The sequence below is a fragment of the Leucopleurus acutus genome (assembly GCF_964270905.1).
Source record: "Leucopleurus acutus genome assembly, chromosome: 17".
NCBI classification, from domain to species: Eukaryota; Metazoa; Chordata; class Mammalia; order Artiodactyla; family Delphinidae; genus Leucopleurus; species Leucopleurus acutus.
Window position 1 is genome coordinate 50873548 of NC_139159.1, and position 16468 is coordinate 50890015.

At 35.3% G+C, this 16468-nt stretch overlaps 1 protein-coding gene across 34 annotated transcripts in view; it reads left to right on the forward strand.

Moving 5' to 3' along the window:
* Window positions 1–16468, forward strand: part of RIMS2 (regulating synaptic membrane exocytosis 2) — a gene marked incomplete at its 5' end in the record, with an annotated part of 584629 nt that overhangs the window by 374826 nt on the left and 193335 nt on the right. For 15 of the 34 annotated variants that reach the window (XM_082858721.1, XM_082858710.1, XM_082858742.1 and 12 more), the window contains 2 exons: window positions 145–210; window positions 16271–16450. The exons of 6 other annotated variants lie outside the window; for them this stretch is intronic. In XM_082858721.1, the coding sequence (XP_082714847.1) occupies window positions 145–210; window positions 16271–16450 (246 nt within the window). The remainder of the gene's footprint in view (window positions 1–144; window positions 211–16270; window positions 16451–16468) is intronic. 13 more of the 34 variants (XM_082858715.1, XM_082858717.1, XM_082858719.1 and 10 more) reach the window with 2 other exon arrangements.

The window sequence follows — 16468 nt, forward strand, 5'->3', positions numbered from 1 at the left end:
GGAGCAAGCTTTCCAGTAACAGTTTTCATTTGCTTTGCTTACTATCTGCTTATCTTTTTTGAATCTCACTTTTAAAAATTAAAATGTACTTTCTCATTTCTTTCCTGAGTCTCATTTATATTCTTGTTTCTACCATGCTTGCAGTCATTTTCTTACTCTACCTCGCTCCAGATACAGTCAGACCATTGAACATCATCACAGGGATGGCAGGTATATTTTTCTTACAATTGAGTCTGTTCGTAGAATTGCATGTGCCTATCTATTGATATGATATAACTCACTTCTATTTTTGTTTTTTATATATACATATATGGTTATTGATGAAACATAGAAGTATTATCCTTATAAAATAGTAGAAAATAAAGCATATATAAACACTTTAATTGTGTTAGGATGTCAAAAATATAGCTTCCCTTAATGGGCTAGGATCATCTCTGATGATTCTAAAAGTTTAACTCACCAGAAATTACATTTGACTCTTATTACATACAAAAGTAGAATAACAGTATTATTAAAAATTAATTGCATTTGACAGCCCACCTTCCTCTGCAGCACTAGTTGATAATTAGATATTTAGGCAGAACTAGTTGATTGGTACATATCTTAACAACCCACTTCCCCCACCTCCCTCTGCAGTCAGTCCTTGAAAGTGCTTAGGTTGGGCTGAGGTTTATGAGGGTAAACTCAGGTTTATGGTTACCATGTCAAAGGTGGCTGTGATCTACTCATTGGTTATGGTAGATGAACCCAGATCCCTGGAGAATACTGAGTCTGTCTACCCAGACCCAGTATTTCTAGTCTACCACCATTCTCCTTGTACTGAAGGGAAATATAAATTACCTGGCATTTAACAGAAAGGAAGATTAGCTTTCTAGTTAATCCTAGAAGGAAATCGAGTGGGGAAAGAAGGTCTGTAAAGCTTGCAGTTTCTCAAGGCTAAACGTAGCTTTAGGGATTTGAGCCAGTTCAGTGACAACATTTTTAGGCCTGGTAGGCAGAGAAAACGGCAATAATAATGTGGTTGTGGATTTAGCTGTATAGATAAGGAATTATGTGCTGTACTCACTCTGACTATGGTTTCAAAGTGATTTGGGTTATGTGTGACCACTTTTATCCTATTAGTTTAGTTAATTAAGAGTTGATAATGAAAGAGCTTAGAAAAAAATAATTGAAACTAATGGGTAAATTCCTAAGGATTGAATTCATTTAGACAAATGTGGAAGGAAACATAGAGATATCATCAATAATAAATTCCTAATAATTCAAATTTTGTGATGTCTTTCAGTAAATGTAATTGAAATTTAGTGCCTTCCAGTTTATTATATGATAGTGGTTATTGCTATATTTTATTTTCTTTTACATTTCTCAGTCTCTTTTTCTGTTATTTTGCTTCAATACTAAATAATTTTTACTTTGTTGTTGTTAATGACTTTTATTTTTATTATTGCTGTATATTACATTCAGACTATCTTTTGGTTGCAATGATCATACATTTATCTTACGGAAATGTGAAAAGCAGTTTTATAATTTATAATTGGGCAAAAAACAGTTTTATAATCCTTATAATTGGGCAAGACCTTTCTTAAGGTGGGTGGCGTGAATGAGACATTACTGATTATAGGCTTATTCTTCTTACACTGGTATCTTTCCAGTTAAATATAAATTAAGATCATGAACCACATTAGTTTTTTATACTCTGTATTTTTCTTAATTATCAATAAGTAGCTTGTCTGCTTCATATCATTTATTCTTTCAGTAACCCAACATAGATAGAACCAGTTCTTTATCAGCTCTAGGTTGGTTATCAATTTCATATACTTACTCAAATTCTCAGTCTCAGCCTAGCTGGCCTATTTTGATAGAGAGATTTCTGAATTGTCTTTTGTGCCATAATTTAGTTTATATTCAGGAAACACAATATCATTGATGTTTATATTAAAGTAATACAAGGTTAGAAAAATCAGTTTTAGAAAACAAGTTATCAAATAACTTACTATAAGATTTGCTGTCACTTAAATGATTCAAATCTGTGAGTCTAGTGTATACCTACTCCGGAAAAGTTGGATAGATTTTGTGAGAATGCAGTCTTTAGTTGCTTTTAAAAATATTATCTTTTATCGTTATTACTTTGACACATACAAAAGAATGTGTGCATGTTTCAAAGCATAGTAATAAAATAAGCATTTATGAATCTACTACCCAAACCAAGAACCAGAATATATGGTTGGTTATACTCCTTGCATCTACCTATAGGCTCCTTGCCTATTGCATTCGTATGCCTCTTCCAAAGAAGTAGTAAATGCTGTACTGAACATTCAGCTTAATATTTCCTTCCTTTGTTTTTTTTTTAAAGTGACTTTGATCATTTATTTCACTCTGCTAACTTTCTGAGTTACTCAGTCCCGCTGACTCCCACTTAAATCCACTATGAGATTCTGGGGATTGTTGAAAATATAAAAACTCTTCTAGTCACCTATCCCTTCTTCTTTATTTATTACTGTAACATTCCATGCTTCTTGTTTAACCCCTGAACCTTTGTAGGTAATACAACTGAACACAATCACCCATTTCCCTTACACATTGATATCATCTGTTGACCTCTTGGTTATGCTATTTTATGCATGTGGCTTTAGTTTTCCTCTTTATCACAATTTCTGCCATGAGCCTGAGTGCTGTTAGCATTCACCTGAATGATCTATTCAGCACCCACTCACTTCCTTGACCATCTCAAATTGGAGGTAGTGAACTTTACCCCCAGTTCTACTTCACTCAGTCACTCCCATGACCATGCTCTGAATATTATCGTCACTTGAAATTGTTCTACCTTTGAAATCTTTTTAATTTTTTAAAAAAATTTAATATTTTATATAATTTTTAAAGGTTACTTTCCATTTACAATTAATACAAAATACTTCACTCTTGGACAAGAACTACACATGGTTCCTTCTTATTCTTTCATTGAGTTACTTTTAACTCATTGGTCCTTTTATCTCAATAGACAACTCCACTCTCTTTACCCATTTACCTTTCCCAATTAGTCTCCACTTTTCTTTACTTACTTACATATCCAGAGGTTGAATCCATTCTCAGAAATATCCTCAGTTCCCTTGCTACATTGTTCTGCTTTTACCTATTTGACAAAGTCCAAATGTGGATCAATCTCTGTCTCTTGCCAAATGGTTTTTTATCTAAATTACCCAAGTTCTCCCTAACTACCTACTTGAGAAAAAATAACTGAACATTTAAAGGAAAAGTGACCTCTTTATTGAGGATTGTGGAAAGAATGAAAAGAAATTGGCACCAACTTTCTAAGTATCCAGTTTCCTGGTCTAGATTTCAAGGTGGCATTAACTATCATGGTCTGGGAATTCCCGTTCTGTGAATAAATATATGTTAATAGTTCCAAGTAGACCATAGTTTGGCTGTATGAAATCTGGAATTTTCTGAATGGAATAAATGTAGTAAACTCAACATGGCATCTCCAATATGTGAAGAATCAGAACAATTGGTCTCTCTGTTTCATGTTTGTAAAATGAAATATTATGAGTGCTTTCTCTTTGGAACAGATAAAGAGAAGCTTAAATAATGTTTGCTAAACTTCTTTTATATTACTTCAGGAAACAAATATTTAACTAATATTAAGAATCAAAACTTCTTTTTCTTCTGAACAGGTTATGCTGACCAGTGCAAAATTATCTCTGATCATTGTGTATTTTAAAACACATTCAACATTTAAACAAACATATTTAGAATGGATATCAGGTTACCTTTTATTGATTTCCCTTTAAGATCCTTTATTTCAATAAATATATCTTTTATATTTTAAAATTTACCCCCAGCCCTACTTTTCCTCCTAGTAATTATCTTTACTTAAAGCTATACATAGCATATTAAGGAATCACTGACATTGCTGGTGGACAACGTGGCAACTTTTACATAAAAATGTGATGGAGGAGATGACAACTAGGCTATGTCTTAAAGGAAGAATAAGAATTATTTAGGGGGAGGTAAGGTAGGATGTTGGTGGAATTTTCAAGAAATATATGAGCAAAGTTACTAAAGTAATAAACACCGTGTTTTAGTGCTGTTGGAGCATTAGCCACAAGGCAGGGAATAGCAAGAAATGAATCTGGAATGATAGAGATAGTCCTGATTATGAATAACCTTGTATACTCTCTTAAGGAACTTAGATCTAAGACTGTATGTGATAGAGGTACTTTGAAGAGTTTTAGTTTGGGGATGGCTATAATACATTTATTCACTCTAGAATAATTACTCTAGAGACTCTGTGGGTGGTTGATTTGAGAGAAAAGGGTATGGAAAAGAAAAGCACATACCGAGGTATTTGCCTTGTTCTAGGACAGCAGAAACTCTTTGAGGGCCTGAACTAAGTAAGGTAGTGGATGGAGAGATAGAAGATGAAAGTTAATCAATTAAAATCAATAATACTTGGTAAACAATGGGATTTGGATGTTGTGGGGGAACCAAGAGTCAAGAAATGCTCCTAGTCTTACAGCTTGGGTAACTGGGTGCCTGTGGTACCTTAAAAAGATGGGGGGAATTGTTAGGAGAGGAATCAGTTTCGGTGAGAGACAAGTTCAGTTCTGGAATTATTGAGAGGGCTAAGAGGAAACCTCTAGCAAGGAGTAAAATAAATAATTTTCAAGCTTAAAGTAGTTTAGTCTACGTAGAGCAATTTGCGAGTAAATTTACTACTAGTGGGAAGTAGCCACAAAATGAAAGTGAAATCAACCAGAAAGACTACCCATGAAATGGAGCCAAGGAGTTTTCCTCTGCCATGGGAAACATTATCATTTAAGTGGTAGATGAAGGAAGAGAAATTTCTGAAGGACATAGTGAAGGAAGAATGAGAAAAGTAAGAAGAATAGAGCTAAAAAATTAGAGAGTTTTAAGAAAGAAGAAATAATGTCAGCAATAAAAATAATAAATGAAAAATGCCCATTGATTTGTCAAGGGAGAAGTCATTGGTGACTTCCACTGATGATTTTGGAAGGGTAGTGAGGGAAGAAAGGCAGAATTCAGTGGCCTGAGGCATGACTGAGAGATAAGAAAATAAATACACCAAAAGCGTGTGGAGGAGAAGTATTAGATAGGGGTATGTGATACCAGAGTAGGTTTCTTTCTTTTAGAATAAGAAATATACCCTGTGTTGATAGGCTTGGAGGAAAGAATGCTTTAGGAAAAAAAGATAGGTTGAAAACACAGGAAAAAAAGAGGATGACTGGAAGAAAGGTCTTAGAGCAGTAGGTAGGGCTAGCCACACAGGTGGAGTTTGTAAACATAAAGAAGCTCTTATTTACCATTGAGACAGGAGGAAAATAGATGAGAGAGTTGGAACTAAGTAAGTTTTTAAAGGATGTTAAATTGAAGGTAATTTTGTTTGATAACCTCAGTTTTGTTGTTGCTGTAATTGAGATTACATGATTGTTTTTGAGACAAATCCTGAGGATTCCCAGAGGTTGAATACGATGTTTGATTGAAAATGAGAAAGTTTAAATAGTTGTTGGGTAAAAACTGATGGGAACTGATTAAATATAAGTAAAAAGATTTTTGGTGATGCAACCACGGCAAATGTTGGAAACCATGAATTTGTAATGTGCCAACCTGTATGAATGTATGCTTTGCTTAAGCAATACCCAGTTGCCTAGATGTTGAAGAATCAGATTATTGAATTGAACCAATTTTAGGGTTTTGATGAATGTTTGAAAGATTTGGTATAAAAGGGAATCTGAGTGTTTTTATAGGAGGGGTTCAGATGATCAGTCACAGAGTCTAGGATGAGAAGGATGGAAGAAAAGCAAAGAGGGTGCTATATACTGGCAGGAATTGGTTGGACCAAGGAACAAAAAGTATCAAATGGAGATTAAGTAAGTTGGGAGTGAGATTATAAAACACCTGACAGAAATAATGATTGTCATCAGTTTGAGATATTGGAGTTTAATATTTCTGAGTTTAAATAGTTTCATTGGATTCTAAGATCCACAGTGTTTCCCTAGGAGGGAGCGTTGATGCAGGAAAAAAGTGACAATTATTGAAGTTTTGAAGATCCAAGAGTTGTGGTTCAAGATTATTGAACAATTTTCTGCACGTGCATTGAAATCTCCTAGCATTACCATAGGAATTATGGTAAAGAAGACGGCAGACACCCAATTCCTCAAATTATCGATGACTAAGGCATAGTGATTGGAAGTGGGATAGATATTAGCAACCTGAATTAATAATGGATCTTATAGCCAAGGGGCATGCTGAATAGAAATAAGGACATGTACATTACAGTGGGAGAGTAATGGCCAGAGTGTCTCTAGGGAACCAATCTCTCCTAAATCCATGGACTTTGAAATGTGAAAGAATAAGTAGCTTCTGCAGGTGAGAGTTACACTGGAAGGAGAGTCTGCAGCGTTGAGCTAAATGTTATTTAAGGTAGGGATATGCAGAAACCATTCTACAGAATGGTTGATGACGTAAGGAAGTTAGTTAACAGTGGATAAGGATTCTTGAAAATATAGCTAAGAGAATCAGAGAAGATTAAAGTGGTACAGAAGAGAGTACAAGAAATGAAGAATTTAGAGAGAAGATATCAGGGGGCAATTGGGCTTGCCCTTTACTTGATACTAAGAATTACAGAGATAAGATGCTTAAATAGAAGTGATATACCTCAACTATCCTAAATTTATCCTAAGTTGTTTTGGTGCCAGAATTGGAAGTTGTTTTGGTGCCAGAACTGAGTTACGTTCTGGGAAGGGTCTGACCTGAGGCTAGAGTAGTGCTGAGGGATGCCATAGCGTTTGAAGAGAGGCAGTGAATGGTCTTTTCTTAAGGTATTTGGGGCCATGACTAGGACCCTAATTAGAGAAAGGTTTCTGACAAAACTAGTGGAGTCACAGGAGGATGAGATTCCTGTGTGGAATGTAGAATGTTTTCCTGTAGATGCCCTATCTGAGAAGTATACTGAAAGCCCTTAGTGAATGGGATCAAATCTAAGTAATTCACACTTCCTGAGCTACCCCTCCCCTTTTTGCCTTAATTTCTTTGCATTGTTACAAACCTCCTTTCCTCTTAGAAGCATTTTCTTCTCCATCACAAGTAATCTATTTGTGTTTCTGACTGTACGCTTTCTTAATTTCTCTGGAATTTTCCTCCATTCATTATTTCTTGTTTCCCTTACATTTCAATCTCTCTTACTTTACTAATTTGTTTTTCCTCAAATTGTTGTTACGGAGGACTGTTGAAATCTCCTTGATAATACCTTCTTTCTATTCTGCCACACCTTCAAGCTCCCTTGAGAATGATCAATTTCTCTCTCTTACTTAGGTCATGTTTCTTGACTATGTATTTTTACATATGCTTTCTCCACTCCTTCATCAGCTCCTAAGCATTAACCCTCTACAGTCTGACCTCTGCTTCCAGCACTTTATTTTAAATGATTTTCTCCATGGTTCTTATTTGCTGTATCTTTTTACACATATTTATCCTTGTTATGTCCTTGCGTCTGCCATTATTAACCACTTCTCTTTTTAGCCTCTCTAATGAATAGTGAAATATTAATATAATACAGTGACTTCTCCAACTGTCTGATTATCTGACTGACATCTGTACAAGGATATTCTTGCAACGCTTCACAAATTTAAGTCCAAACCTGAAGTTACTCTCGTTCTTCCCAAGAATTCTTCTATTTCTGTTAATAGATCATCCTTTCATTTTGGAGGCTGGGAATTTCAGGCTCTTTCCTTGTTTTATTCATGTCTTTCATTTAATTCGTATGGTGATTAGCCAAACATTATATAGAGGAAAAAAAAAAACCATCCCTGGTCAAAGAAGTTAACAGGCTTTAGAACCAAGAAAGCACAATTCAAATTCCAGCTCAAAAAATATCTAATTGTGTGACTTTGACCAAGTTTCTGTGAGCCTTAGTTTGCTTATTTCTAAAATGAGAGAGATTGAATTATACAATTTCTGAGATTCCTTCTAACCCTAAAATTCTGTCTGTGTAATTCTGTATATTGTATATTTTGTACATTGTGATTTATGTTTGTCATCCATACCTTCTTCTGTTTCCAAACTTTTACTACAAGTCAGCCTTTTCCTACTCTAATTCATTCCATACACTACTGCTGAAGTCATCTTCTTAATTCATTACTTAAAAAGTACCTTTGTTCAGAACTTTTTGGTCACTCTCATTGAAAATTAAACCCTGTCTTAACCTCTTAACTAGATGTTTAAGATCTCTGTAAACTGACTCCAAGCTAATTTTCTAACATTTTACCACATTCTACTTTCTGTTATTTCTAGTAGTTCCATTTGACTCTTTTTCTCCCCTCCAACCAGATTTATTGACCATAACAAAATTCTATATACAAAGTGATCTAGACCTGTTGCTTCAAAACAAGATCTTTTCTTACTAACATTTTGATAGGTCAGTCCATACAATGTCAAAAAGTGCTTACTCTAAAATTAACAGAAAAATGTCCAATGCATATTAAATGAATGACCTAACTATTGAAACTCTAATAACTCTTTAAGATAATTAACATAGGTAGACTGTAGTCCCTATCACAGGCTTCTGGAGAACTGACATGAGACGTCAGAAGGCCACTTTGTGCAATGCCACTGTGACGCCTTTGTGTTTCTGGATCATGATGTTCCCATTGTCTAATTCTAGACACAACACAGGAATATCAGTGGGGTCAGAGGTTAGCTTAGCTGCTTGCTGGGCTAGAACAGATATCACCCAAGCCTGCTCATCTGACCAGGTCCCACGGCAGCCCAGGTTAAGTCCCTGTGAATCTGTGACCAGGGCTCCATCAATGGATGGATTCTTCACTGTGTCCTCCAAGTGCTACTCAGAAGTCGTCTTCATCCCACCCACTGTGTGCCAGGCCCAGGACCGCACAGCACATGGCGTCCTTCTTCACCACTGGCCTCCCATTTGACTCTTTTTTATGGTTGCCGTCTATCTGCTGATATTTCTTCAGCTTTTCATGCAGGAGATATTGTCCATCCTTTCTAAGATAGTCTTTAACATGTGAATCATATAATATTTTAAATTCCCTGCCTGATAGTCCCAACATGTGTCCTAGCTGAGTCTGACTCTGTTGATTGCTTTGTCTCTTGACAGTGGGCCTTATCTTTCTTGCTTTTTGGTGTTTCTAGTAATTTTGACTGTTAGACATCATGTCATCATTAGTGACTGAGGCAGATAGTATTTGTGCCTGAACATGTGCATACCTTTTGTTCTGTGTGTATGTATGTGTATTTAGGAGGGGATTAATCAGTCCTGTGACTACTACCTCTATGTGATTTGAACTGACATTATGAAGTAACAGCTAGGGGCAGCAGGCAGCAGTGTATATGAGGAGTTTCCACTATCCATGTAAAACTAGCAAACAAAAGAAATGCTAGTGAATTGTTCAAAGTTGACCAATGAAACTTTTGAACATGGCACTCAGATATTCTAGAGTGAGGAATATGCCTAATCACATTTACTCATGTCATACAATAGCAATGCATAATTTGGTTCTTTAGAGATACATCTTTAAGATGTTTGTTATTTTATGGAATCTTTGAGGACCTGGGAAGGGAAAACATACTATCAATGCTTTAGTGAGATAACTTGAATTTCTTACAGTTAACAAAATGGTATTATACTTCAACATCCACTGAAAATGGAAACTATTTAGTAAAATAAGAATTTTATAGATAGGTGATTATTATATCATCTCTCAGGATTTTGAAAAAACATATATATATATATATATATATATATATATTTTGCGATACGCGGGCCGCTCACTGTTGTGGCCCCTCCCATTGCGGAGCACAGGCTCCGGACGCGCAGGCTCAGCAGCCATGGCTCACGGGCCCAGCCGCTCCGCGGCATGTGGGATCTTCCCAGACCGGGACACGAACCCGTGTCCCCTGCATCGGCAGGCGGACTCTCAACCACTGTGCCACCAGGGAAGCCCCCAAAAAACATATTTTAAAGATGTATTAATTTGCTGTAGTTGCTGAGTAAATAATCTTGCTTATTTGTTTTGTTTCTGCTATTTTTGAAGTAAAAATGAAATAACATTGAGAATTATAACTACTATAACTGCTATAACTACTAATAAAATACTCAAAATATCCTCAAGATATTTATATTTTACATGTTTCTGTGTGTGCATGTCTACTAATACAATATATCTTTATTCTGGACAAAATTAGGGTAATCTTTTCTTCTTGCTGTTTCCAACATTGACTATTTTTTAGAAAATACTTCTATAGATAAGGGAACACTTTACTTCTCTTTTTGTTGATAAAATAGGGTTATGAGAAATAGTAACATGTTTTTCTACATTAAAAGTGTTTGGTTTCTCTCATCAATATGTGTATTATTACCATTTTCACATGTTAGATTGTTATTAACTTGGCTGACCCTAGATATTGCTGTTATTTTTGAATAAAATCATTTACTTTTAACTAACATAAGAATTTAATGTTTAATTGAACAGAAATGTTCTGCAAAAAAAAAAAAAATGCTGTCATGCCCAAGGAAAATTAATCTATCTTCCTCCAAAATAATAAAATATTACTCTTCATATACGTGGTAAATAAGTATTTCTGAATATGTACTTATTACCATGGTATTTTATGCACTTGCAATTCTCTTAACTTTGGAAGCAATGCTAAAATAATTTTGGAAGCAATGCTAAAATAATATAGAGTTTTTAAAAAGTTAAACTGTACCTTGCACAATATGATGAGCATGAAAATTATAGAGTTGAATCATATAATTGCTTTAAATTACTTGATACGTTATACAAATATATAACATATTTTATATTAATTACCCTAAAATATCTCATTTTAAAATTCTGTAATATATTTATTTCTTCAATTATGCAGCTAATGCTCAGACAAGCTCTAAATGTTGAAGGTGTTTTATCCAAAGTATAATGCTGCTGCTGTTAATCAGCTTACTATATTACATAATATAGATGTAGGGAAGTCATTTCTTGCCCCAAACATGAGATTATACTTCTTGTCCTTCAGAGATACATTCAAATTTATTTTTAAGATTTCAGCTTTATAAAGAAATAATTTCTTTATAAAAAAGAAAAAATAGTAATTCCTAAGTAGCTTTACTTTTTACAAGTCTATTTTTAAAAAAACCCTATTACATTTACTTATCTTTACAGTATAAATGCAAAATAAGTCTGTCTGATTTAACATAGACTCTAAAGTCTGAGTTACATTCTAGGACAATTTTCATTGATATCTGAATAATACTTTGAAGCACTGTGATGTTTGTTTTTCATTTTTTTTAGTATTCTTCTATCGTATTTAGAGAGATAGTCTACATTGAGCTTATGTTGATCTGGAGTTATATCATTGCAATGGTTGTATATAAGTGAAAGAAAATGCTCACTGGCCTATTCTTTTCTGTTACACTGCATAACTCCCATGTACTTTGAGACTAGGAGAAGTAAGTAGCAAAGGTGATGAAATAAGTAGGAAGCTGTGCCAGATACCTGGAAATTAAAAAATCTTTCAAAGGCGACTATACGAGAGGAAAAATGATTGAAAACGTACAACTTCACTTGATCATTATAAAATGATTTTTCCCTTAGAAATCCTCATCAAATCTGCATGTACTATCATATGCTTTTAAAGCTGGGTTGTTACAATACTGGGTCTTGTTTCAATAGTGTCAGTCAATATAATTCAAAAAGAGTCATGTACCACAATGTTTATTGCAGCTCTATTTACAATAGCCAGGACATGGAAGCAACCTAAGTGCCCATTGACAGGTGAATGGATAAAGAAGATGTGGCACATATATACAATGGAATATTACTCAGCCATAAAAAGAAACGAAATTGAGTTATTTGTAGTGAGGTGGATGGACCTAGAGTCTGTCATACAGAGTGAAGTAAGTCAGAAAGAGAAAAACAAATACCGTATGCTAACACATATATATGGAATCTAAAAAGAAAAAAAAATGGTTCTGAAGAACCTAGGGGCAGGACAGGAATAAAGACACAGACATAGAGAATGAACTTGAGGACATGGGGAGGGGGAAGGGTAAGCTGGGACAAAGTGAGAGAGTGACATGGACATATATACACTACCAAATGTAAAATAGATAGCTAGTGGGAAGCAGCCCCATAGCACAGGGAGATCAGCTCAGTGCTTTGTGACCACCTAGAGGGGTGGGATTCGGAGGGTGGGAGGGAGACGCAAGAGGGAGGAGATATGGAGATATATGTATATGTATAGCTGATTCACTTTGTTATAAAGCAGAAGCTAACACACCATTGTAAAGCAATTATACTCCAGTAAAGATGTTAAAAAAAAAAAAAGATGTTGTGAAGACACAGGGAGAAGACAGCCATGTACCAGCCGAGGAGAGAAGTTTCAGGAGAAACCAATCCTGCCAACTACTTGATCTTGAACTTCCAGGCTCCAGAGCTGTAAGAAAATAAATTCTGTGGTTTAAAAAAATATGAATTAGCTCTATTTGTGGAGTATCCTCTGCAAATGCTTGCAGTTTGGAATAGCAGCCACTAAATAAGCAGAGCTATAATCTGTATCTATCCAGGTAAATGGCACATACAAACTCTGAACTATTATAAACATATCAGAAAATGTAAACTATTTAAGAATAGAATTCTGACAGATATTAAATCACTTTTAAAAGACAACCAAATTATTTACCTAAGAAAGATTTAAATATACAGGTCAGTGTTTCCTAACTTGTATATGGCTTGATTTTGTCAGTCTTGTAAAATCTGTTTACCCTTTTTAGAATAATATTTTGAAATACATAAGGTAATATAAAGTAAATAAGTAGGATCACAAAGGAAACTATTTACATTGAAATATAGACCCCAAATTCAGAAACCCAGGTAAACACTTAAATATTTTATGCCTTGCAAACGGTTATCTATTATTTCCCATGCCTCAGTTGCTACTATTCAAAATTAATTATTTATAAGTTCTTACCTTAAAATTAAAACTCACTAAGAATTTAGGTGGAAGTTGGCAAGTTTTATATCTCAGTCCCTTAAAGAACCTGCTGTGAAGCTGGGTATTATATATGAGACTTAGGCATTGCTGCTTTCAATTTTCTCAGCAATAATCTTAGTTCTCACCTAGTAAGACCTTTTCTTACCCAACTGTGGGAGCAGGAGCCTATCTTGACCTTCTACTGTGTTATCAAAGTTTAAAATATGATAGCTTTCCCCTCCCCTTAACTGTGGTGGAACATTTCAGTAAATTTCTACCTTCTACTGTGGTTCTTGTCATGTTCCACTTATTAAACAATTTTCATTTCACACTATGGAAATCATATAATTCATATTATTGATGAATATGGAAAGAAAATATAAGTTTTAAAACATTGATTATAATCTTCAAACAATGTTTTCACTAAAGAGTTTTTTTAAGGGATATTTCCTAAATAGTGACCTGTTTGCTGTAAAAATAATAGTATCCTTTCAAGGACATAGAACTTAGCAACACATTTGAAATAATTCTCTGGATTCCACTCACGATTATATATTTCAATTATTAAAATACAGTGTCAAAGAAGTGTAAGTGTATATCCTGATATTTCACGTTCCACTCGGAAAAATTACTTGGTGGAATCAGAATAAATCAAATTTTGCATAAACAAGTGAAATATTAGCTTAATTTTCTGTTGGGATAGTCATAGATATTCCAGAAAGTTGTGTTACTACATGTTATGTAATGAAATAAGCTTATTACTAATTTAAGATAATAGGAAATATGAAAATAAATTAAAGATTGGTACTTTCCAAAAATAGGTTTTAAGGAATCTAAGGTATATACATCCCTTTGATTCTGGTTACCTATTGTGCTGAATATATTCAAAGATATGTACACCAACAACATTTAACAAATATTGAGCATATTTCTTTCTTTCTTTTTTTTTTCTTTTTCTTTTTTTTTTTTTTTTTTTTTGTGGTACTTGGGCCTCTCACTGCTGTGGCCTCTCCCGTTGCGGAGCACAGGCTCCAGACGCGCAGGCTCAGCGGCCATGGCTCACGGGCCCAGCCGCTCCACAGCATGTGGGATCTTCCCGGACCAGGGCACGAACCCGTGTCCCCTGCGTCGGCAGGCGGACTCTCAACCACTGCGCCACCAGGAAAGCCCTCTTTTTTTTAAAAAATAAATTTATTTATTTATTTATTTTGGGCTGCATTGGGTCTTTGTTGCTGTGCATGGGCTTTCTCTAGTTGCAGTGAGCAGGGGCTACTCTTCATTGCACTGTGTGGACTCTAGGCACGTGGGCTTCAGTAGTTGTGGCACGTGGGCTCAATAGTTGTGGCTCGCGAGCTCTAGAGCTCAGGCTCAGTAGTTGTGGTGCATGGGCCTATTTGCTCCGCGGCATGTGGGATCTTCCCGGCCCAGGGATCAAACCTGTATCCCCTACATTGGCAGGCAGATTCTTAACCACTATGCCACGAGGGAAGTCCTGAGCATATTTATTTCTAAAGAGGAGTGTTCTTTCTAAAATAGTTTTTCAGGAACAAAAATAGAATTATGATTTCTTACACTATCAGGTTGCCTTTTCATTTCTCTCTTTGACTAGTAATTGAATATTGTATATGTATTTACATTTAATCTCAGCTTCTTTTCACATATTCTGGATACACTTATAAAAAAACTAAATTCTTAAGAAATCAATCATATTATAGTACATGGACTTAAAAATAGTTAAAAAATTATTTGCCTTACATGTTACCCTATGAATTGAAAGTGTAAGATAATCACAAGGTAACGTTGTAGAGTAAATCCAGTATCCAGTTCCTAAAGTCATCTAATCTAATGCCTACTGGTCCAATATGCCACGTAATTACTTACATTTGGGAAATTGTGTCATTTCTTTTCTTGTTTTTCTTTAATTGCTTGCATTTTTCATTATCAAAAATAAGATTGAGAGAATTTATAGGTAAAGTGGAAGTCCTTAATACATTAATCTTGAGGGAGACTACTGCTTTCTTTACTGTCTATAATATATAAACATTTCCATTGCTGTGGTTACAACTACGTGCGGGGATAATAGTTTCATTTGAAGTATACTTTGGAGTATGTGTTACTTTGGAGTTCTAGAGCCAAAGCTAGTGTTTTTTGGGTTGTTCCATAGATAGTGGGGCTGGTGTTAGGAGACATTTACTGATTACATGTTAGATGTAAAAGCATTATGCTAGACTCCAGAGATACAAAAATTAGTATTGATAGGTTATTCATTTAAGTCTGCTTCTTTCAAGAAGGATTAGGTTTTGATGTTAGAGTTATTTGTGGTCAAATTGTGTGAAATCACATTGTTTCAGAACCATTATTATTTCAGTCAATTAATACCCATCCTGAATTGTGTTGGTTGGCATCGCTAAACTGCAGTGAGATAAATGGCATAGATTGGTTGATTAACTCCTTTTCTATACAGTGATTTTTCTTGTGGACCATGTTTTTTTGTTTTTTTTGTTTTTTTGTTTTTTTTTTTTTGCTGTTCGCGGGCCTCTCACTGCTGTGGCCTCTCCCGTTGCGGAGTACAGGCTCCGGACGCGTAGGCTCAGCGGCCATGGCTCACGGGCCCAGCCGCTCCGCGGCACGTGGGATCTTCCCGGACCAGGGCACGAACCCGTGTCCCCTGCATCGGCAGGCGGACTCTCAACCACTGCGCCACCAGGGAAGCCTTGGACCATGTTTAAATATGGCTACAGACTGCAAAGTTGCACAGCTTTCTCGTAACATTTTGATTCTGCTGTTTGAATGTTTAGGTGTATCAATACACGATGATTGTGCTGACAGCCATTTCATATCTTAGTTGGTATACTAATAAACAGGCTTAGGGACTTGAGAATTAGTGCTTTTATGGTTTTCTTTTCTCTTTTGAAAATGTTAGGAAAAGTCAAAGAATTCTTTTCAAACATTAGAATACTTCACATATTTCACATGTTCCATTTAGAGAATTCATTTTGGAAAACAGTTTTGTTTTGATTATAACTGAGCAACTCCTATTGTCTTCACTGGGAATTGCTATTAAAGGCAGATGTTGGTTCCTTAAAAGTTCTTACGAAGTTTAGTGAGAATTTACTCAGAATACGTTGGGGAAGAGAACATTTTTTTTCCATACTCAATAATTTTAAACAATTACCTTTTTCAAAATCAGTTTGATGCATCATAACAAAATAGCAGAAGGGCACTAAAGATCAACTGAGCTGCTTTTTGACTAACGTTTCAGGGATTGTGAAGCAGCAGATAGACAGCCATATCACAGATCCAGATCAACAGAACAACGGCCTCTCCTAGAGCGGACAGCCACCCGCTCCCGATCCACTGAACGTCCTGATACAAACCTCATGAGGTCGATGCCTTCATTAATGACTGGAAGATCTGCCCCTCCTTCACCTGCCTTATCGAGGTGAAAGATAAATCAATC